Below are 22,368 nucleotides of genomic sequence, written 5' to 3'. Positions count from 1 at the left end.
TTTATGCTGTCCAGCAATGGAAACTACTTTACCACCTTTACTTTTTTCTTACCATGATATAAATGTATTTTTCTTTTACAGCGTAGTGACATGTAGTTAAAGAACCTTCAGTTTGGCATTTATAAAATCCACCTGTTCAATCACGTGTTTCTTAAATTCGATCATTGCATGTTTTGTTTATGACACTGGCTCATACTAAACCGCTCTGATATTTGACATCTGACCCGATTGTCATTCCTCCAATGTTCACTTGAGCATGAGGCCTGCACTGGATACTCATAGAGAGGAGCTTGTGTGTGTGAAATTGTGACGGCACCTGCAGTATACAGTACATGCCTTTCCGTCATCCGCAGGCAAAGCGGGTGCGACTGCATTCTCTCTCAATGATGGCTGTTTATATAACAAGCCTCCTGCTCTGTCACAGCACTCTGTCATCTCTTGGCTGTTTACCACACAGAAGTATCTTTCATTGATTCCCAAAAGCTCCGCAAAGACTCGCAACTCCTTTAAAGGGAAGTTCTGCACACACACCAGTGGATCCATAAAAGGTTCGACTTTATAAAAGGCCCCTCGAAAGCACATTTGGCAGTTTTTGTGGTGTCGAACGAAGCAAATGGGTAAGAGAAAGACGGGCTCAGGAGGCAGCAATACATCGATTGTGTACTTTTGATGCATAATTAATGCAGAGTGCTTATAGCAGTTGTAGCTGGACTAAAAGGCTGTTTGATCTCAGGTGCATTAGTGCTGTGATAATGGATTCCGAGAGAGCAGTCCGGGTCAGCAGCTGCTCTGCTCCTGTCTGTCACATATCATTAAGCACAATCCAGACAATTTCGGCAAACACCACTGGACTTCGAGAACTTGTGATTGATGAAATCATGTCAAAACATACATATGTGTGACAGGAGGACAGAAAAAACATGTAATTCTACAAAAAAACAAGACCATTTTGACATTGTTATCTTTTAGTAAATAAAAAGCATTTTTATATAGCAGTCTAACAATAATAATAATTATTATTATTATTCTGTTGTCAACTGTCTGATTAACCTGTAATTGAAAATCTAGAATTTATCTGATTAGCAGAAGTGTTTAGTCCAGGGGTCACCAAACCTGTTCCTGGAGGGCCGATGTCCTGCAGATTTTAGCTCCAACCCTAATCAAACACACCTGAACAAGCTAATCAAGGTCTTACTAGGTATTCTTGAAACAATCAAGCAGGTGTGTTGAGGCAAGTTGGAGCTAAACCCTGCAGGGACACCGGCCCTCCAGGACCATGATTGGTGACCCCTGGTTTAGTCAGTACTTTTTCAACAATTTAGTTACGGAGTAAATAAATACTAGGTAAAATAAATGAATTTTATTTTAGCAAGTTCAGGCATATTTACAACGAGAATCAATTGATGATATTTAAAGACTCTATTATTTATAACATTTAAGGATCACAGTGCCCTCTAAAAATAATGATCAATTATTGTTGTCATTTTAAACCTGCATTTTAAACCTGCCTTATTGTCACAAAAATTACGCATATAAGTGATATTATTGTCATTTTAACACCACTTTGTTCCACTAAATATATATTAATACAACAGCATAATAATGCAAATAAGCACAGATTCTCTTTTAAAGGACAACTTTTCATTCGTAAGGTTATTTAGATTCTGCAATTTGATGTCAAATAATAAATGTCCTAAAATGAACTTTGACACGGTGATGTAGCTTTTATGGAAGTTGGCTCCAGCTTTAAATCAGAGATCAGTTGGACAACTTCTTACAAACCGTTTAAAAATGGACCTTTTCCTCAGCTGTCTCTAGCCTAAGCATTGTTTCTAAAGGAGTTACCTGAGCTTGCTGACACCTTTGTTTAAAATTGGATAACATGTTGGTGATATTAATTTTTGTAAACCTGATAAAATTATCAAGGTCATCATGAGCATGGTTGTGCAATAAGTCAATATATTGATATATATAGTCCCTTGAGTGTGTTTTCCTATTTGCATTATTATGCTGATGTATAATCATTATATAATCAGCGACAAAATTGGTTTAAAATGATGATAATTTCCATTATTGGAATAATGTCCGTAACAATATATTGTGCAAGCAAAAATTATATATTGTGATAGACCTACTTTTTGTTAGAATCATCCCAGATCCAATAAAGAGCAGTCAGTGTTGGGTGTACTTAGTCACAAAGTAACTAGTTGCTGTAACTAAATTACTTATCCACTGAAAAGGTAAGGGATTACTGATCATTTTAGGTCATTTATTAACAGTTACTTATAATGTACTTTCCTTGAAAATAATAAATTCAACAGTTCTGTAAACATCAATTCAAAAAAGTAAAACAATTGTATTTTTTGTTATACACATTTCATTTGCATGCAGAATAAGCTTACATTTACAAGGTTGCTAAAGAAAGGTTGCTTTTCGGCTTAGTCCCTTAATTAATCCGGGCTCACCACAGCGGAGTGAATCGCCAATTTATCCAGCACATGTTTTACGCAGCGAATGCCCTTCCAGCTGCAATCCATCTCTGGGAAACATCTATACACACTCATTCACACCCATACACTACGGACAATTTAGCTCACCCAATTCACCTGTACTGCATGTCTTTGGACTGTGGGAAACCGGAGGACCCGAAGGAAACCCACGCAAACACAGGGAGAACATGCAAACTCCACACAGAAATGCCAACTGACCCAGCCGAGGCTTGAACCAGCGACCTTCTTGCTGTGAGGCGACAGCACTACCTACTGCCCACTTAAAATACTTAATAAACAATAAATTAAGTGAGAAAGTAATCAATGAAAATATATGGTATGTTTGAAACAAATGGTGTCATGGTGACTTTTGTTTCTTTTTATAAATATAATAACTTACTTTTGTTATTTTTTGCAGAGTAATTCTGTTTGAATGTGGATTTTAAGTAGTATTGAGTCAAGTATTAAATTCCCTATTCAATAATTAAATTACTTTTCCAAACAAAGCGATTTGAAAAAGTCATTTAAATACCATTTTAATTACTTAGTAATCATTAATTTATTATTTTTTAAGTAAATTACCCACCACTGAAAGCAAAGAAGAGTCCCTTCTAATTCATAGATTCAATGTGGAGCATTACTGCAAACACTCATGCCACTCAAAGTATATTCTCTCAACTCAAGGCTGGATTTATATTGTGAAGAAATCACAATGGAGGCTTGCTTTAAGAGGAATATATCTGTTTAAAGTACTTGAGGGATTATGGGAGCTGGGGGAAGCAAACTGCAAACAACTTTATGCTTGTGTCATCAGTATGAGTCTTACTCTCACATTGTGATCATTCTGTACGAATGACTGGGATTAACTCCAGTTTAACACTTTTCACAGGGCATCACCTCCTCTCACAGAATACTTTAAAAGAGTTTTAAGTGCTGAAGAGGAAAACATTCACCTGATGTACTAGATTTTTGGCTTTGGGTCACATTATTTATCACTACAATTTGCTGTAGAACGTGATGTTAAGAAAACAGCAGCATTTTACATATGTAGTTCTGCACTACAGCTATCTCCAAAGTGAATCCAAGGTTTACATGTGGAATTAAGACGTTGTCAATCTGAACACAGATATTAAACACAAGTGAAACAGGGTAGTTTTGTTGATGTTTAGAATCACTTTTGACCACATCCAAAGGTAACTGATAACACATTTGATTTTAAATGCTTTGGTACTTTATAATATCATGTGGTTGAATGCATTCAAACAGCCCCAAAAGAATAGCTAATAGAAAAATGTGGCATACACACAAAACGGGTGGAAAGGTTGTGATCTTTAAAAACTAATTTGATAGGAAAACGAGCACAACTTTAAGTAAATTCCAAGTAAACATTTAACTTAAATATTGACTTAATTGAACCATTTTAATCATCATACTGTATGTGCCATAATCATTAATTAATAATAGATTAATTAATAATAATTACTAGGGATGCTCTGATCAGGATCTTTGCAGGCGATACCGAGTACCGATTCCATGTCATGGTGATCGGTTGATAACGAGTACCGATTCTGATGCTTCATCGCGAATCGTTGCCATGATTTCTGGAGAGGTCATAAGGTTGAATGAGACACTAGACAGGGGTTCTCGCTCTGTTCGCATCACACCAGCTCAAAACACTGGATATGCATTGGCTGCAAGAGGCATCGCTCACGCGAGTCACGGCAATAGACTGTATAAACAGGTTGCACCGCATCTGTACATATTTTAGCTGTTGTGATGCGAGCGCATCAATCGCTCACACACCATGCATCATTTACCTCCTCAAGTTTTGTGGCTGCTGTAGGCCATGTTTAATATATAGGATCTACCTCTGCTTGTAAACTCATTTAAAAAAATCACCTGTGATTGGTTCATGAGATCGGCCAGATAGCAGAGTACCGATCGAGTCATGAAATGTGATTATCGGCCGATACCGATCTTCGGCTGATCGATCGGAGCATCCCTAATAATTACAATTTATGCTGTTGTACAGTCACTTTTAGGATAGTTTTATATGCAAAGTTGACCAAACTACTGACTAAATGTAATATTTATCAGACATATTCTGAGAAAGCAGACCAAAACAAAAGTTGTACCAATACACACAGATTACAACCCTAGCTATCATTCATATCCACTCCTTTAAACTCCCACTCACTCCTAAGCAGCATAAGATAAAGATAAGTAAACATAAGAGGAAAGGGTCTCAGTGAAACAAGAGATGAATATGGACGCATGCTAATATCAGGTGAAAACATGGTTGATATAACACATTTACAAACACACATGAACGGTATGCCAATGGCGCTCTTCCAATGCAATGTGTCAGACTTGGCCAGAGAAACAGACAGACATACAAACAGACATGGAGACTCTCCCTCATGCCAGACCCCTGCTGTGTTCTCTATTAGGATCCATGAAAGCACTCAGAAATATAAATGAACTCAAATGGTCCAGATCTAACTGTCCACTCCTCACTGGCTTCAATCCAGTCTTTCCACACCTAAAATGATCATTAGTAAGTTAACAAGACCAAATATGGTTCTGGGTTGTATCTACTATGCCTTGTCCTAATATTCTGCACTTGAACTAGTCAGTCATAGTTTTATCTTCTCCAAAAACTATTGCATTTTGATTCTTTATATGTCATTAACCTTATAATAGCTGATTAATTCATTTCTACACAAGCCCAAAGCTACCAAGAGAATGTTGACAATCTAAACATAGACCAGTCTCCAAGATACAGAGCGTTCTTTAGAGTAAGAACAGATATAAAGCCTTGATTTCGAGGCTTGGCTGATGTGCTGGACACTTCAGCAGTAACAGGTGGCACTGATGAGAGGTGCGGGACGGGTGCTCAACGGGGGGCTCTGGGGTGTGTCTTCATCGAAGACGCTGACACCCTAGACTTCCTCAAACCAACAGGGAGTCACTTACCCTGGGTATGAAACACCCCATCCCGTCATGAGCTGTGAGACAGAGTTACTTCTCAGGCTAGAAGGCCTATTTATTCCCAGCACAAAATGCTCACTCTCTATTTGTGACTTCCTCACGTACATAAGGAGGATTCTTCTCACGTTACTTGACTTGATGGCATTTGGGAGTAAATTAACCTGGTTAAAGATAAATAAGAACACATACTGTAGGCTAATATTTAATGGAGAAATACACGGAAACAACTTTTAAGTTTTCAATTTAACAAAATGATGATCTGCAGTGGTGAAACGCATTCTGCTCTCATAACTTTGCAATGTTTTAATGACTTCAACTATCAGAAAAATACTTTCTGTATACTATTTTATTCTGTTTTTGAATTTTAAATAACTTCCAAGTAATAATCTTAGATATTCTATTCTGCACTGTCACTGTTCTGTTAACTGGTTCAATTAGGCTTCAGAGACTCACTTATGGAGACCAGAGAGGAAGGAGAACATACCAGCAAGATTCAGTCTGGTTGCTGTGGGTACACTGGGAAAATAATGGTACAATACTCTTGAAGTTTCTGGGATTGATGATTCTGTTTTTGACGTTTCCTGGAAACAACACCAGAACTTGAAGTACTTTTCTAAACAGATGAACTCCTTGTTCACAGACGAATAAAGCCTGCACTTCATGTATACCACACTCAGTTCAACTTTATGATGCAAACATCATTACTTCCTGCTGGTTCACAGCTTCAAAATACTGTAATTACTCCGATATCAGATGCATTTAGAGAACAACATTAGGCAACAGGAAAGTTTACAGGTTTAAAAAAAGCTGTTTTCCCTGTTTTTATTTTTTGGTTTCCTAAAGATCCATTCAGTGAACAGTTATTGAAATAATCATTTTACTTGGTGTAAATTATATTGATAATCTTCATAGCCTTTCTGCACATCCTTAGTGATGTAAAAACTTCCATTTCATTCCAAAGCTGTTGCATTCTGCCCTTTAACCCAACCAAAACATTTGTGCTTTCAATAAAACGCTTTAACACTTGTAGAGAAATGTTTTAGAAGAAAATCTCAAAAACCTGCTCTAATCCTCATGTCTCCTCGCTGATCCTTCAAGAGCATCTGTTTACACTAAACCATTATCTCATTTATCTATAGATCAAGAAAGTTGTAGATGTAGCTAATTCTCAGCCAAATTAGTATGTTTGTCATTTTCAATTCTTAAAACGACACTAAGCAAAGGATCAGTCTAAAATAAAGTAGTATAATAAACAACAATAGTAATTTCCAGAAAAATACCAGAGCATCTTGTTACTAAAATAAAGCATTTTAACAGTAAACTCAAATGAAAGTTTTTTTACTGGCTACTGTCTATACAATAGAACCAATAACCGTGGTACCAACGTGGTAGCATGTGGACAGAAGCTATGATTACCATGGTGTTTTATAAATGTATACGTTTTATCAAAACTGAGTGTGCCCTGATAAAGACAGCAGAAGCAAAAGATGCTGTATGGATGACAGGACTCTCTCTCTCTTTCTCTCTCACCCGCACAAGGTTGCTGACAGCCGCTTGCACTGCCGCCACTGGGCTGGTGAGATCTGGGATCGCTTTCCCATCAACTTCTCCCTCCTCGTGCATGATAACCAAGTGTGAAATCTGCTGAGCCACCGGCTCCAGGATACTCTCTATCGTCTTGGTATGGAAAACTGGCATCCTGAAATCTTAATATCCTCAGCACAAGTAAGAAAAAGGCACGTGTTCGGCTCTGTCCTGCGCTTTCCCCGTGATTTCTTCCAAGGGCACCACGAACCAAACGTCTATTCCCGGGTCTGCTCCACTCATGCAGAGAGAGAAATCCCTGAACGCCTCCTCAGCGACCGACGCCTTCAGTGGAGAAACCAAAGCACGGCGCCCGGTGAGTGCGAACCACAGCAAGACTTAAAAGAGCCAGCGCTCGTCAACCAATCAGCGCAAAGGTTTCACGCCAGGCAGAGCATCTGATTGGTCCGCGCTGACGCTGTTTCCACTCTCCTCCGCCCCACCCTACCTGTGATGAGAGCTTCCCTGGCTACGTCATGCTGTCGGTGGCCAAAAAGAGAAAGCGTCGGACTGGAATGACAAAGTGAGGATTCCGTGAATTACATTTGACTTAATGATAGGTAATTGTGTTAGTGAACAACAGACCATATCTATATTTAGGCTGCAGCGTCTAATTCAGATCATCTGCTGCTGTTTTATTTTTCATGTGATCATTTCTGTGTGACAGTGAAATGTGTGGGTGGACAGTTCATCTTAGTTTTGGAAGAAGATGCTATTAATCAACACCCACCTACAAGAACCAGAAATTAATGTGCCTGCTAAATGTCTCTCCAATACCCTAAAAAAATCTTAACTAATTTTTTGCAACCCTATATTTTGTATATACAATACACCGCAAAGTATAGACTATATTATTGAATGCATTTGATCACAATAGATTAGAATAGTTTATTTTGAATGTATTTTGAAATGTATTTATTTCTCTTATGGCAAAGCTGAAAGACATTACTTCAATGTTAAATGTTGCATGATATTTCAGAAATCATTATAACATCTGATTAAGTATTCAAGTAGAAAAAAGTCGCATTTGATTTTGATTAAAATGTGTAGATTGTGTTAGTTTTATGGTTTTAGTTTTGTTAACTTAGTTTAGTGACCATATTAAACTACAAATTAAATTGAATTTAAAATGCAGTTAAAAAAATACAAATAAACATACACAAGGCATTGTAGAAATTCCTATTTTGAGGTTAACCACTGGACACTTAAAGGCATGTTTCACCCAAAATTGACAGTTCTGTCATCATTTATTCACCCTTCATTTGTCTCAAACCTTTTTGAGCTTCCTTTTTTTATGTTGAACACACACATATATTTATATATATATATATATATATATATATATATATATATATATATATATATATATATATATATATATATATATATATATATATATATATATTTTTATGTTGAAAATCAGATAACTATTGACAACATTCTTTTTTTTCCTACTATGAATGTCTATGTTTACCAGTATCCAACATTTTTCAAAATATCCTCTTTTGTGTTCCACACAAAGATACTAAGATATCATAAATATACTCAGCTAATTTGTTGTAAAAAGAAATTTGTTTAGTTCACACACACTCATACACTATGGCCAATTTAGTTCATCCAATTCACTTATAGTGTCTTTCGACTGAGGGGGAATCCGGAGCACCCGGAGGAAAACCCACGCCAACACGGGGAGAACATGCAAACTTCACACAGAAATCCCAACTGGTCCAGCTGGGACTTGAACCAGCGACCTTCTTGCTGTGAGGCGACAGTAACAAATAAAATAAATAACATTTTGAAAACATCAAAAATCATATTTTTACAATGTAACTTAACACTTCAGATGATGTGTTTAGAGACAAGAATAATCACTTGGTCAAAAAGATACTCCCCATAATAAGAGATTCTTTTTTTATATATTTAGACATCTGATAATGTGTTCAGGACCTCTGCAGGAAAATGTCTTTAAGCATTATCTTTATGTATACATAATTCACAGTTTTGGTCTTTAGACAAGTAAGACTCCATTGTCATTTAGTTTCAGACATCATGCAGCGCTAATATGGAAGAAAACACAAGGCAACTGTAAGGCTACCAAATAAGGAGAGATTTCAGATGGAGGAGCACGGAGAAGAGTCTTGCAACACTAATAAGGTAAATTGTTTATTATATAAGTTGCAGCTGCCATTGAACCTTGTAAGTGCAGAATCACTTGGGGATGCTGCTTGCTTGCGTATCTAGGACTTGGTCTGGAGTCACTCAGTGTTCTCGGATTTGACAGGAGAACTCCTGCTATGGCTGTGCTTTTAAACTCTCAAAAACTCAGGATTTCAGGCAGTGTGCACAGTTTTATTTTTGCAACAGCATAGTTTGTGTAGAAAATGGAAATCATCTTATTATGTTTACTGATGGAACATTTTTAATTATTCATTATTAATAATTGTAAGGCTTTTGTTGATGTTAAGCCTCTTTGTATTGAAATGGAATGGTGCCAAACTGGTCCTATTTTAGCCAAGGTGACTAACGCTATGCTCAGCAGTTTTATGTCATCCAGCCCTGCTGCTGACTAGTCCATATTTGCTGCATTTGCACTCCATTGGCTTTGATTGTATTGTTTTCTCTCTCAGACAAACACACTCACTCATTCAATCACACACAAGTTTAAACAAGTAATTTTATTATAGTGAAATAAATGCACAAACTCACAGTTTATGAAGTTCAATGTTGAATCAAAATTGGGTTGACTTTTTTGTTGCCATCCTCAAAATATCATTGTAGCTGGCATTTTTACAATTATCTCAGACTTTTGAACCCCGCTGTATCTGTATATATATATATATATTGCGTTTCTATAATTTAGTATATATATTATATAATATGTCGATATATATATATATATTGATAATGTTGCAATGAGACTTGAAGCAATAAGCTAATGTTCCTCATTGGGTTGCATGACTCAGAATTGTTTATACATATCTGGCAAAGTGACTGCAGAGAATCTGTTTTTAATGAGTGGTCTAAATATGCATTGATGGAATGATTGAAACATAAGCCTCTCTAAAGATGACAAAATAAAAAATAGTTGCCAACAAATATTAATAAATAGATTTCAAATTGTCACTTGTCATTTCCCAGTGTCACATAAACATCAGTTGGAATAAAGTATTTCTGGGTCTCAGGATAATTACTTTATTTAATATCCAGACAAAAACTCAAACATATATTTTTATTAAACTGTTCATGAAGCTTTATTGAAATATAACTTGCATAAAACCCATCATTGTTCTAATGATGCAACAGCGCCCTCCAATGTAAAATAAGACTCATTACACAATCTTTATAAAAACATTTCCGTCACACATGCTATTTTTTATTGCAAGTAAATTGACAATTGACCAGTTGTTTAACCTTTTAAGTGTCACCCAAATGAACACAGTGAAAATGCACTCTCCAAATCAAAATGTTTGTACTTGCTTTATTTAAAAAGACTCTCATTTAATTGATGAACTGAAAGCATTTCTTAATAAAAAATTAATTAAAGTTAAAGTTAAATCAAAACCTTGTGTCTAACCAAGTTAAATGGTTCCAAAATTTGGAAAGGTGGATGTTTCTAAAAGTTGAGATCACAAAATATGAAGTTCCTGTCTGATTTTTATATTTATATGCTTTGATAAAATGTGATTTTCTTAATGCATTCTAAAATCATATATCATAAAACCATATAGTATATATTGTAATATGTAACATGACTACACCCACTTGAGGGTTTAATGTACAGATGGCAGATTTCAAAATGGTTTTCAAAGATGATGAATTTGTGTGATGTTTTATTTAAGTGATTATTACTAAAATATGAAATAAGGAGAAAAGGGCAAAAAATAGTTGCATATATTTCGTCAAGAGAGTGTATAGGTGTTTCCCAGTGATGGGTTGCAGATGGAAGGGCATCCACATGCTGCATAAGTTGGTGGTTCATTCCGCTGTGGCTAACCCTGATTAATAAAAGGACTAAGCCGAAAATAAAATGAATGAATGAATATTTTGTCAAGTGGGGGGTCTGCAGTTAACAGTTTTAAATATAAACAGAACAATAATACATAACAATGTTAATGAAACAGTTAAACAAGAAGGGGCATGATAATAGGCATACATTTTTCCTTTAATATTTAATAATACAGATGTATGTTGCACATTTAACTGCATACTCCATTGAATGACATAGAGGAGGTGTCATTGCTTCTGGAAACAGTGTGCTAACATAGCATTTATTATATATATTTCATTGCTCGTGATCTGTCTGTAAACCAAACTCTTTCCTTTTTAGGTCAAATAATTTCTTTGTCATGAGCATCATGTCATGAGCATCATGTATTCTTGGTAAGAGGAAGGATGTTGTTTCTGCATCTAAAGCTACATATAGTCTTTGGTGATTCATTACTTCCACATTTTCTCTCCCATGGAGTCTCACGTTTTATTATGATTTTGAAGTAAACACTTGTGGTTTCTCAGGGATGCTTCTGCAAAATCGGGATGGCATTATGACAGTTATTTCACATACAAAAGCATGTGATTTTCTGAGTTTTAAAACTTTTAACACTAGTTTTTGTTTTAACATTATTGTTTTAAGTTTTGTGTTCGGGTTAATTTAGCTAAAATCAGTTAATCTATGGCTTTAATTAAGTGTTTTGTTTTTTGGAAAGAATATGTTTCCATCAAGAAGCTCTAAAAAAGCAGGCATTCAATCATTATTGTTTGCATCATTACTGACTACAAAAGTAGTATACATTGACCTTTTTTGTCATAATTCATTCATTCATTCACTTTCCTTCAGCATAGTCCCTTATTTATCAGGGGTTGTCACAGCTGAACGAACCGCCAACTACTTCGGCATATGTTTTAATTTGACAGTTTGTTTTAAAAGTGGGTTCAAGATGAAAATTGTCTTAATTTACTCTTTCACGAGTTAATTCAAACCAGTACTTTATGTCCATTTTAGAACACAAAAGAAGAATTTTTGAAGAACATTTGAAGAATGTTTCCATAATACAGGGACTGTATTTTTGATGTTGTATGAAGAACAATAATCTTGTCTTACACAGCTTTATATATACAATAAATGTTATACCATCATGAAGACATATATATATATTTATATATTATTTATATATAATTATTAGCCCCCCTTTAAATTTAAAATTTTCACAGTATGTCTGATAATATTTTTTCTTCTGGAGAAAGTCTTATTTGTTTTATTTTGGCTAGAATAAAAGCAGTTTGTAATTTTTAAAACCATTTAAAAAATTTAAAAAACATTTTAAGGACAAAATTATTAGCCCCTTTAAGCTATACATTTTTTCGATAGTCAACAGAACAAACCACCGTTATACAATAACTTGCCTAATTACCCTAACCTGCCTAGTTCACCTAATTAACCTACATTCCCTCAAAGTCCTCCATTGATTCTCTGTTAGAAACACACTCTTATCTACAAGGTTTTATTTCTTGAACATATAAAATTCTTATGTCTTTGAAAATTCTAAGAACAGAAAAGATTAAAATTAGGTGGGAAAAAGAACTAGGAGTAGCATTTTCAGAGGAATCTTGGAGCAATGCCCTAAGTAGAGTGAACGGTAGCACTTCTTGTGCTCGCCTAAGTTTAATACAATTTAAAGTGTTACACCGAATACATCTAAGTAGATCACGGATAGCCTCTTTTAACTCTACTTTTGACAAGACCTGTATAAGATGTCACACAAGCGAAGCAAACTTGTCTTACATGTTTTGAATCTGCCCAAAGCTTATTCCTTACTGGTCAACAATATTCAATACATTGTCTAAAGTGTGTGAAGTACAGATTATGCCATGTGGAGAATATGCTTTGTCTGGCATTCCACCTGATAAACTGAGTCTGACTCAAAGACAACAAAACTTTATAGCCTTTGCATCTTTACTGGCTCGCAGACAAATTTTATTGCACTGGAAATCTTTAAAGCCCCCTAAAGCATCACACTGGTTTCAAGATCTGATGTTATATCTACAATTGGAAAAAATTAATATTCAATTAGAGGTTCTAGCAAATTCTCAAATGTTTGGCAATCCTTATTATCATGTTTCTCTGCTATAAGTGCTGGGGAATAATGTGACTGTCCTGTATGTAAATGGAATCTTTTTTCTGTAATCCTTACGTCTTCTCTTTCTCTGTCCAGAACCTCAAGCTTCTTCTATGTTAACCTACCATTGTAAGATAGCACAGCATTATCCCTGATCGTATCACCCATTATTGTTGTCACTATTTTTTAATGTACTTATTATTTATTTATTTATTTATTTATTTATTTATTTATTTATTTATTTATTTATTTATTTATTTATTTTTATTTTATAAAAGTTAGCAATTTTTTTCTATTATTATTGTTTTTATTATTACTTTTCTTTTTACTATCTTTCTTTAGGCAGTGTATTTAAATAAAAATAAAAATAAAATCTCTGTATAAACAATGTAATTTGTTCTCTTCTCTCTGTTAAACAGAAATTGGAGAAAAAAATCAACAGAGGGCTAATAATTCAGGGGGGCTAATAATTCTGACTTCAACTGTACATACATATATATATATTTTGAAACCTGAAACAATATTAAAGAACCTTAAAGAAGATTTTTGAAAACACTTTCAGAAAGCTCTGGTTTATTGGTGCTAATCCGCATCCTGTGGTAATTTCTTTAATTAAGTGAAAAATGCTAACTGGCAGCATAACTTTATCATTTTATTTTATAATTGCTAGGTGGTGAACTGCTCTAAAGTCACACAAACCCCTGACAGCAGGTTGATGAAGCCACAGAGATGAACCCTTCAGCTACATAAAGAGAAAGTGAATAGGCTAAGGATCTGTATCTTGACAGACAGTGTCTAAATTTTTAGGGGAATTTGGACTGAAAGCCCTTAGTTTTGGGTCAGATGGGAAACATTATTTTCATTGTCAATCTGTGGAAAGCCTTAACTGTGTATAATGGTAGACTAAATGCAAATCTTTTGGTTCCTATACTCTCCAGTCATTCCAGCCAGCAATTTTTAAGCAGGACAATGAGCTTCGGAAAAAAATGGGCTTTTGAAGCTGAAAACATTGGAATAATGAAATGGCCAGCCCAGTGTCCTGAACTAAACCTGACTGAAATTTTCTGGAAAATCCTTGGCAGTAAAGAAACCCAGTGAACTGTGGAAAGCCCCGTTCTACACATTTTTGACAGCTGTAACATTTAGAATAATTATTTTTCTCTAATTATGATTACTAATTATTTTCTACAACATAACTTTTTTGGTTTTTTTTTTGTAAAGTTACAAGGGCATTTTGTTAAATACTTCTATGAGCATGGTAAAGCAAAAGTTCAACTAAATTTCCTCAAAAAGTTTAAATCTTGATATTACACTATTTCTGAAACAAATCATGTTTATTTTTCTCCATTCTTTAACTGTAAATGATAACAGAATTAATATTTTAGTATACTCAGAATGCTATAAAATCCAGAACCTAGACATGCAGACAGCTTCTAGAAACATTTCAGAATGATTGAGTTGCTCGTAGGACCTCAGTGAATTCAAGCATGGTGCAATATGTCCATTCATGAACATTCCTCACTATAAATAAATAAATAGTAAGCCCTACATATCAAGATTTGGATGCCATTAAAGTTCATGTGCACATAAAGGCATATGTCCCAAAACAGTTGACACATAGTGTATTTACAATTGATATTTTGCATGAACAACAGTCTTATTGGCAGCCATAAATATATATGAATAATGTCTGAAAATGAATTGCTCTTAGACTAATAGATAAATGAATTGGTTAATAAGAGCTTGAATGCATAAGTGAAAATGCATGCTGTTTGTGATTTAGAAAAAAATATGACGCAAAATTAATGAACAAAAACATGAAGAGACTTAAAGCAAGTTTAATGTCAAATATAATACATTGCAATACCATAAACTTGGAAAGAAACTTTCATATAAAACAAATTTTAGAATAAGAGGTGTTAAAAAATAAATACATTCATCCTACATACATTCTTGTATAAATATTAAATAATATATTATAAAAAATAACAATTAATATAAAACAAACAAACATAATGCCCAGCCAAATGAACAAATGTACCTTTGTGGAGCACTTATTACATGCTTATTGCTATAAACATGATCATACACTCATTCTGCATATCCTTCATACACCACTAGTAACACTTATGCAATTACAGCAGTTAAAGATTATTCCTATTGATTGCAAGAAGTAGCTGCCATATATAATGCGAATGGGATAAATAATTGGCACGTGCATTCTGTGCAGGCTGAAACATTACCCTGTGTCACTAAGCATTTGTTCAGTCATAGTTAGTCCTTTTGTGGATACCTGAAGCCTGCTGTATATCTGGGCAAACCAGTATGCTGTGAGATCCACTGATTGTAGTTGCTGACTTTTGTATAAACACCTGGGTTATTTTTTTCTGCACACTCTTTTCCCCAGCTAATGATGCCAAATATAAACATGGTGTTATTTACTTCACACACCAGGGGCCCTCCTGAGTCACCCTAAAACAAGACAAAATACATTCAGACATTCATTAAATTCCATCATATGGGAAATAAGGAAATAAATAAATAAATAAATAAATAAATAAATAAATAAATAAATAAATAAATAAATAAATAAATACGTTTTTACATTTATTTTTTTCTTTATTTTACAATAATTTTTACACCTTTTTTCTTGCAGTTCTGACTAAATCTCCCAATTCTTACTTGTTTCTATCAGTTCTGTAAAACTGCTTAATATAAACCCAGATTTTTATAGACAAATTATGCAATTTAAATAAAAAAGTCAATATAAACTCAAAATTGTTAGAAAATTGTCTCAGCATAGCAACTTCTTCTTCCAACTGTGAGTTTATAAGCAATACTGACTTTATTTCCAACTTTTTTCTGTCTTTTTTAAAAATAATTTGACCGCAGTTTAGTGTTTTTTTTTCCAAGGCAAAAGAAAGCTTCTATAATTTCTTTAAAGGGACAGTTCAACCAAAAACTAAAAATTCTGTCATCGTTTACTCACCTTTGACTTGCTTCCAGAGTTTTTTTGTTCTTTGGTTGAATATAAAAGAAGATAAACTAAAGGATTTTGGAAACCAGTAACCACTAACATCTAAATGTTAATGGATATCAGTTTCCAACATTCTTCAAAGTATCTTCTTTTGTGTTCAGGAGAACAAAACATAAATAAAGCTGATTTGCAACAGGTCAAGGGTGACTAAATGATGACAAAACTTTCATTTTTGGGTGAACTATGTCCCTTTATGTTTGATTAAAAAAGGTAATGATTCGCACTCATCAAGTAATTACTTCATACAGTTTTTATTTTTAGATTCTTCGGGTGATACGTTCCAGCACAATGCCTTCCTCAAGGAGGGCATTGGGCCAAAACATTTGTGGTTTTGTATCACCCAAAGAATATAAATATAAAAATAAAAACAGTATGAAGTACTTGATGAGTGTGAATCGTTACCTTTTTGAACAAAAGTATTGTCAAGATTAACGCACCAAAAAAGTTTCTTTAAAAACTGTGAGCGCACTGCAAACTACATTACTCTACGCCCTTTATGTTTTCTAACAACATGTCTGATTAACTTGTCAACATATCATTTATCCAAATGTCATTTCTCTCTCATAAATCTTATTTATATTCTCGTTAGTAGAACATTGTTGGGTTTACCTGGCAAGCATCTGCTTTCCAGTCTCTACCATTTGCGCACAGCATATTTTCATTGACCTCGTCCTTATTGTAATACGTTCTCTGGCAAACATTCTGGGAAATAAGCTTCACTTGAGTCTGCTTCAGATATCGAGAGAACTCAAAGTTACCTTTAAAAACAGATGCAGAAAAAAAGACATTTGTTACATTTATATTACATGTTCACATAATTATTGTCCCAACATTCTACATTGACATCCATAGTGCCAAAACAATGTCTAGCTACATTCTCAACCAAGATATTTGCAGCATAAGTACAGTATGTTTTGTTGTAATCAGTGACGTCCCAGTCTGTGTTATAATAATGCCATAGATCAACTCCGTGAACACAGTTTTCCTCTCATATCTCTCAGCTCTCATATCTTGCTGTCGTAGGAAAGTGCTCTTTGTTATTGTGTTCAGATACAGTATCTTAGCAAACAGCATATGTCGTCTTACCCTTTTGATATCTTCCGTAACCAGCGATCTCACAGTAGAATCCAACAGGAAGCATTTGCTGGAAAGGAGGAAGACACGCGGTCCTTACAGTCTTTGTCTTTACTGCGCATCGTCCATTGTAGTCCTCTATCTTCAACAGAGCTGAAGGAAAAGATTTGCAGTGTTATTTATTTAGGCACTCTGCCGGAATAATCAATGTTGGAATACAAATATAAAACACACACACCAATGTCGTGAGTGTAGTTTTCAGTTGAGTAGTCAAAGTCCTTGTGGATGACAAGTCGGCTCACTGTGAATTTCTGCTCCTTGTCTTGGTCGGTTTCATTGATGGCATTCTTTCCCAAAACCACAGAGTATCTGTTTATTTGTGTTCTCTTACTGTTCAAAAAATAAAGAAACAAACAAATTAATTAGCATTTCATAGCACATTAATGTATTAACTATATGAAGCATTTTATCACACCATCCTTATCTGGAATACAATAGATTTTGACCATGGCATGCAGTGGTCTGAAATTCTAATTCACTGTGCTAATTCACTGTCATCACCCAACTTTTTGATTTAAGGTCTACTCCCAAGCTGGAGAATTAGGGTCATCTACCTAAGCTCTCATTTTAATCTACATGCAAGATTCCTCCCTCCTGTTTTGGTTTCCAAAGTGTTCCTCATTGGTCAAATGACCCTAAAGTCATTTTGAGGCCCACTTGTTATGTTGTGGTCATTTTAAAATTGTTAAGGTAAAATAAGGTCAAACATTTCAGTAAATCGCAAGTTGGCATACCCAGTAGGGAAGCAGTGGGCTGCAGTGAGAACCCAGCATGGAGCGATGAGGGTTCCTCCACAAATAAACCCATCTCCTTTAAAGATAGCTGCCATCCAAGGCTGTGACTCAACAGTTGACCTTGATCCTCCTATTATCTTTGAATGGCGGTCCAAGCGGCGCTCCCCACATGTTAACTCTGAATAATACATGTCAAACATCAAAAACATGTAATCTGTGAGAAGAAGTAATGTCTAGGCAGCCCTCATGAACAGAAAAAGCACATACAAGTATTATCCCTGAGAGTTTTCTTGCATTGCCATTGAAATTTTCTTTAGAATCGGGGATTAAAAAAGTAAACTAGTGAGAATATTACCTGTGTCCTGCTTTATTGGCTCGGGTGTTGGTAGACGTATGGCTGCATGAACATTAATAGGTTATATTAGTCAGTGTACTCTCAATATGATTTAAATGATCGCAAGATGCAATTCTACTTACCTGGCTTTATTGCCTCCCGAGAAATGTCACAGTATTCCCGTACATAACGGTTTCTTTTCTTTACAACGCACCATGGCTGAGTCCTGTCATCTGGATTCCTGAAAAAGCAAAATATTCAGGTTTTTAATAAAGGAGTCAGCAAATATAATCTCTTCCAACATCAAATTTGTCTACTTCCATAAAACATAGTAGGTGTAAAACAGTATGTTCGCCATGTAGTATGTCTGAATTCGTATATATTCATAAAACAGGTGAGATGTCCAGTTGACATATGTAGTACGAATTTCATCTATACATCATAAACATACTTTTTAGAAAGGTTTTAATGGTATGTTTCAAATCAAATATGCACAGTATGCAATTCTAACACAAAATTAGTAACAAAATGTATGATTATATAGGGCGGCACGGTGGCTCAGTGGTTAGCACTGTTGCCTCACAGCAAGGTCATTATTTCGAGTCCCAGCTGGGTCAGTTGGCATTTCTGTGGGAAGTTTCTATGTTCTCCTGATGTTCGTGAGGGTTTCCTCCGGGTGCTCCGGTTTCCCCCACAGTCCAAAGACATGCGCCATAGGTGAATTGAATAAACTAAATTGGCCGTAGTGCATGTGTGTAAATGAGTATGTATGGATGTTTGCCTGTACTGGTTTGCAGCTGGAAGGGCATCCACTGTGTAAAACATATGCTGGATAAGTTGGCGGTTCATTCCGCCGTGGCAACCCCTGATGAATAAAGGGACTAAGCTGAAGGAAAATGAATGAATGAATGTATAAATATAAATACCTGCAGTAGTTATGATAGCAGTTTTTGAAGGCAGAGTATCGTGAGCCTTGGAGGGAATTCCATGATACACAAATCCGTCCATTGACAGTCACTGACACTTTTCCTGTGTATTTGTTCTCATCTCTGTCAAGTATGCACTCGCCTAGAAGAAAAAAGTCATAATTAAACCTATGATAAATACTTAAAATACTACTTTATGTTTTCTGTAAATAGTATTTACTTGGGAAAATCTTTAAAGTAGAGCATTAAAAGAGGTTTACCATTTACAGAAGTTGAAGAAGATTTCCACCTTTCATCCATCTCTCCTATAATCTAAAAAAAGAATTGTAAATATTACATCTGTGGGAGTAAATGTTAATCTCATTTAAACAGCTTTTATAGTAAATAAGGGAAATGAGCCAATGGAAAATGAATGAACGAATGAATGATCTTTTATAGGAAGTAAAGAATTTCACTTCTGTCTAATTTTTCCACTTACTGCTTCAGTCAAGCACAGGACACATGTGAGCAGAAAACCCCGCAGTATACACTTCATCTTGACCGCAAACCAATGTTTTTTCCTTTTTTGGAGATCCTAAGAAACATTTTGAAGAAGTGAGTTAAATATTCATAAGAAACATTGAAGGCACATGCTCTTAGACACGTGCTCTTTCACTACAAGGACATTTAAAATTGAAAAAGTGGACAAAAATAAACAAGTCTTGCCAAGAAAACATTGAAACCAAACTTTGCAAGCAACAACCAAATATCATACAAACAAACATTAAACAAACAATAAATTAATTAACAAACAAAGCAAATATCCCCCACTGACCAGTTTTATTTCATGCAAATCATTAATTTATTATTTTTTTAGTATATGATATGACTCCTGGCATATTTTTTATCAATATCTGGCACAATAGGATATATATAAATATGAAAAAATAATAATAAATTAATAAATTAATAAATATTTTTATTTATTTATTTATTTATTTTTTACATGTATAAAACACTTTTTGTATCTTTATTCTTAAATATCATTAAAGAAATTGCTTTATGGTAGCCCACAATCTTCTTCTACAAAATATTTATTGACATGAAGAGCTTTTTACATCCTCAAAACCTTTTCATTTCACTTAATGTCATTTGTAGTGTACTTTATTAAATACTGAAAGAAACTGTATATGTTAGTAAATACACACTTTCAAATTAAGATTACAAAAGGGCATTTAACAAATAGATAGATGAACCATTTTGTGTCAACAGCACTTTTCAGTAACCATAAAAGTAAAACTATCAGTGTCAATATAGTAATGTATGTGTCATTTAAAGTTAAAAGTTTATAGGGGAATCTGAAATGGTTCTTCTAGAGTACGTTGTAGCTGTTAAAACCTCAGTCTGAAATAAATGTATTGAAATGAAATTCTAATGAATGTTTTTTCCTTTTTTGGAGATCCAAAGAACATTTTGAAGAAGTGAGTTAAATATTCATAAGAAACATTTTTAAAAATTGAAGGCACATGCTCTTAGACATGTGCTGTTTTACCACAAGGACATTTAAACTTGAAAAAGTGGATAAAAAATAAACAAGTCTTGCCAAGAAAAGATTGAAACCAAACTTTGCAAGCAACAACTAAATATCATACAAACAAACATTAAAGAAACAATAAACAAATAAACAACAATAAACAAACGAAGCAAATATCTACTGCTGACCAGTTTTATTTAATGCAAAGCATTACTTTATAATTTTTTTATCAATAATTGGCACAATAGGATATTGTCTTTTATAAAAACATGTATAGAAGACTTTTTGTATCTTTATTCTTTAATATTATTAAAGAAATTGCTTTATAGTACCCCAAAGTCTTCTTCTACAAAATGTTTATTGACATGAAGAGCCTTTTACATCCTCAAAACATTTTCATTTTACTTATTGTCATTTGAGTCTTAATTAAATACTGAAAGAAAAGGTATATTTTAGTAATTACACGCTTTCAAATTAAGATTACAAAGGTGCATTTAACAAATAGATAGATGAACCATTTTGTGTTTTTGAAAGCACTTTTCAGTAAACATTGTTTAAAGTCTTGAAGTAAAACCATCAGTGTCAATAAAGTAATGTATGTGTCATTAAAGGTTTCTAAGCAAATCCAAAATAGTTCTTCTAAAGTACGTTGTAGCTGTTAAAACTTCAGTCTGAGATAAATGTATTGAAATGAAATTTTAATTCATTCATATTCTCACAAGCTGTGTACATAAATCAAGTTTTACACATATGCAAATAGAAGAATAAAAACAAAGCAGAAGCAGACTGCATACCTTTCTTATAGTAGACACAGCTGATCTTTCTGTTTCCTGCAGAAGCTGCTGTGTAGAGCTCTACTGGGCTTACTAAGCACTTGCTGTCATGTGTTTGCTGATGTTCCTCGCTTTATAGTGAGACACTGTGATTGGCTGAAAGGGGGCTTGGCCTCAGGCAAACTGGCACATGCGCCGTGCAGAAAACAATGAGATAATTTGGCTATGCTTTTGTGGAAGCACATTATGTGACTCATGCTACATTTCTCAAGACCTCTTTCCTTTTAAAACACATAAAACACGTTGAAGGGGAAATATTCCTATTAGGGACTTTGCCCCTGAAGCAATGACAATCACTGTGGTTTCAGTATTGCAATGGCATTTCACAATATGTTTAGGAGATAATTAATTTAATTCTTCATGATTGTGTAGAATTATTTACTAGATCTTTTATTATACAGTATCACGTCACATGATGATTCATTGTCATCATCCATCTGTTTGCTGTCAGTCCATTTTAACTCAAACCGGACCTATTTATATAGTCACTATGATGACATTTGATTTCTTCATTGTTTCCTAACATCCTGAGCCATTCACATATGTTTGTAGTCCATGTCTACATTCAATGCTTCAGTTTGCACGCCTGGGGTATAAAAAACTTGAAACCCTGGACTTTTTTATGATGTTCATTTTATCAAGGCATCATGATTGTCTTTTTTTAATTACTTTAAAAAGAA

At 34.4% G+C, this 22,368-nt stretch overlaps 2 protein-coding genes across 3 annotated transcripts in view; both read right to left on the bottom strand.

Annotated features, from left to right (window-relative positions):
• Positions 1 to 7,391, bottom strand: part of vcla (vinculin a) — a 70,583-nt gene extending 63,192 nt beyond the window's left edge. Inside the window, exon 1 of one of the 2 annotated variants that reach the window (XM_056470506.1) lies at positions 7,011 to 7,391. In XM_056470506.1, the coding sequence (XP_056326481.1) occupies positions 7,011 to 7,178 (168 nt within the window). In that variant the 5' untranslated portion in view covers positions 7,179 to 7,391. The remainder of the gene's footprint in view (positions 1 to 7,010) is intronic. The other variant, XM_056470507.1, reaches the window with a different exon arrangement.
• A 7,733-nt stretch (positions 7,392 to 15,124) lies between these two features.
• On the bottom strand, positions 15,125 to 21,718 carry plaua (plasminogen activator, urokinase a). Its single transcript, XM_056471089.1, has 11 exons — positions 21,650 to 21,718; positions 19,821 to 19,916; positions 19,603 to 19,654; positions 19,343 to 19,484; positions 18,560 to 18,657; positions 18,438 to 18,479; positions 18,083 to 18,260; positions 17,527 to 17,678; positions 17,301 to 17,441; positions 16,824 to 16,972; positions 15,125 to 15,649 (listed from the first exon to the last, which is right to left on the bottom strand). Exons 2-11 carry the CDS (start codon positions 19,875 to 19,877, stop codon positions 15,452 to 15,454), a joined length of 1,209 nt encoding a protein of 402 aa, XP_056327064.1. The 5' UTR covers positions 19,878 to 19,916; positions 21,650 to 21,718; the 3' UTR covers positions 15,125 to 15,451.
• Positions 21,719 to 22,368: the final 650 nt, after the last annotated feature.

The sequence above is a fragment of the Danio aesculapii genome, chromosome 13 (assembly GCF_903798145.1).
Source record: "Danio aesculapii chromosome 13, fDanAes4.1, whole genome shotgun sequence".
Taxonomy (NCBI): Eukaryota; Metazoa; Chordata; class Actinopteri; order Cypriniformes; family Danionidae; genus Danio; species Danio aesculapii.
Note: the sequence above shows the minus strand (reverse complement) of the source record. Positions and strands in the feature narration are given on the sequence as shown.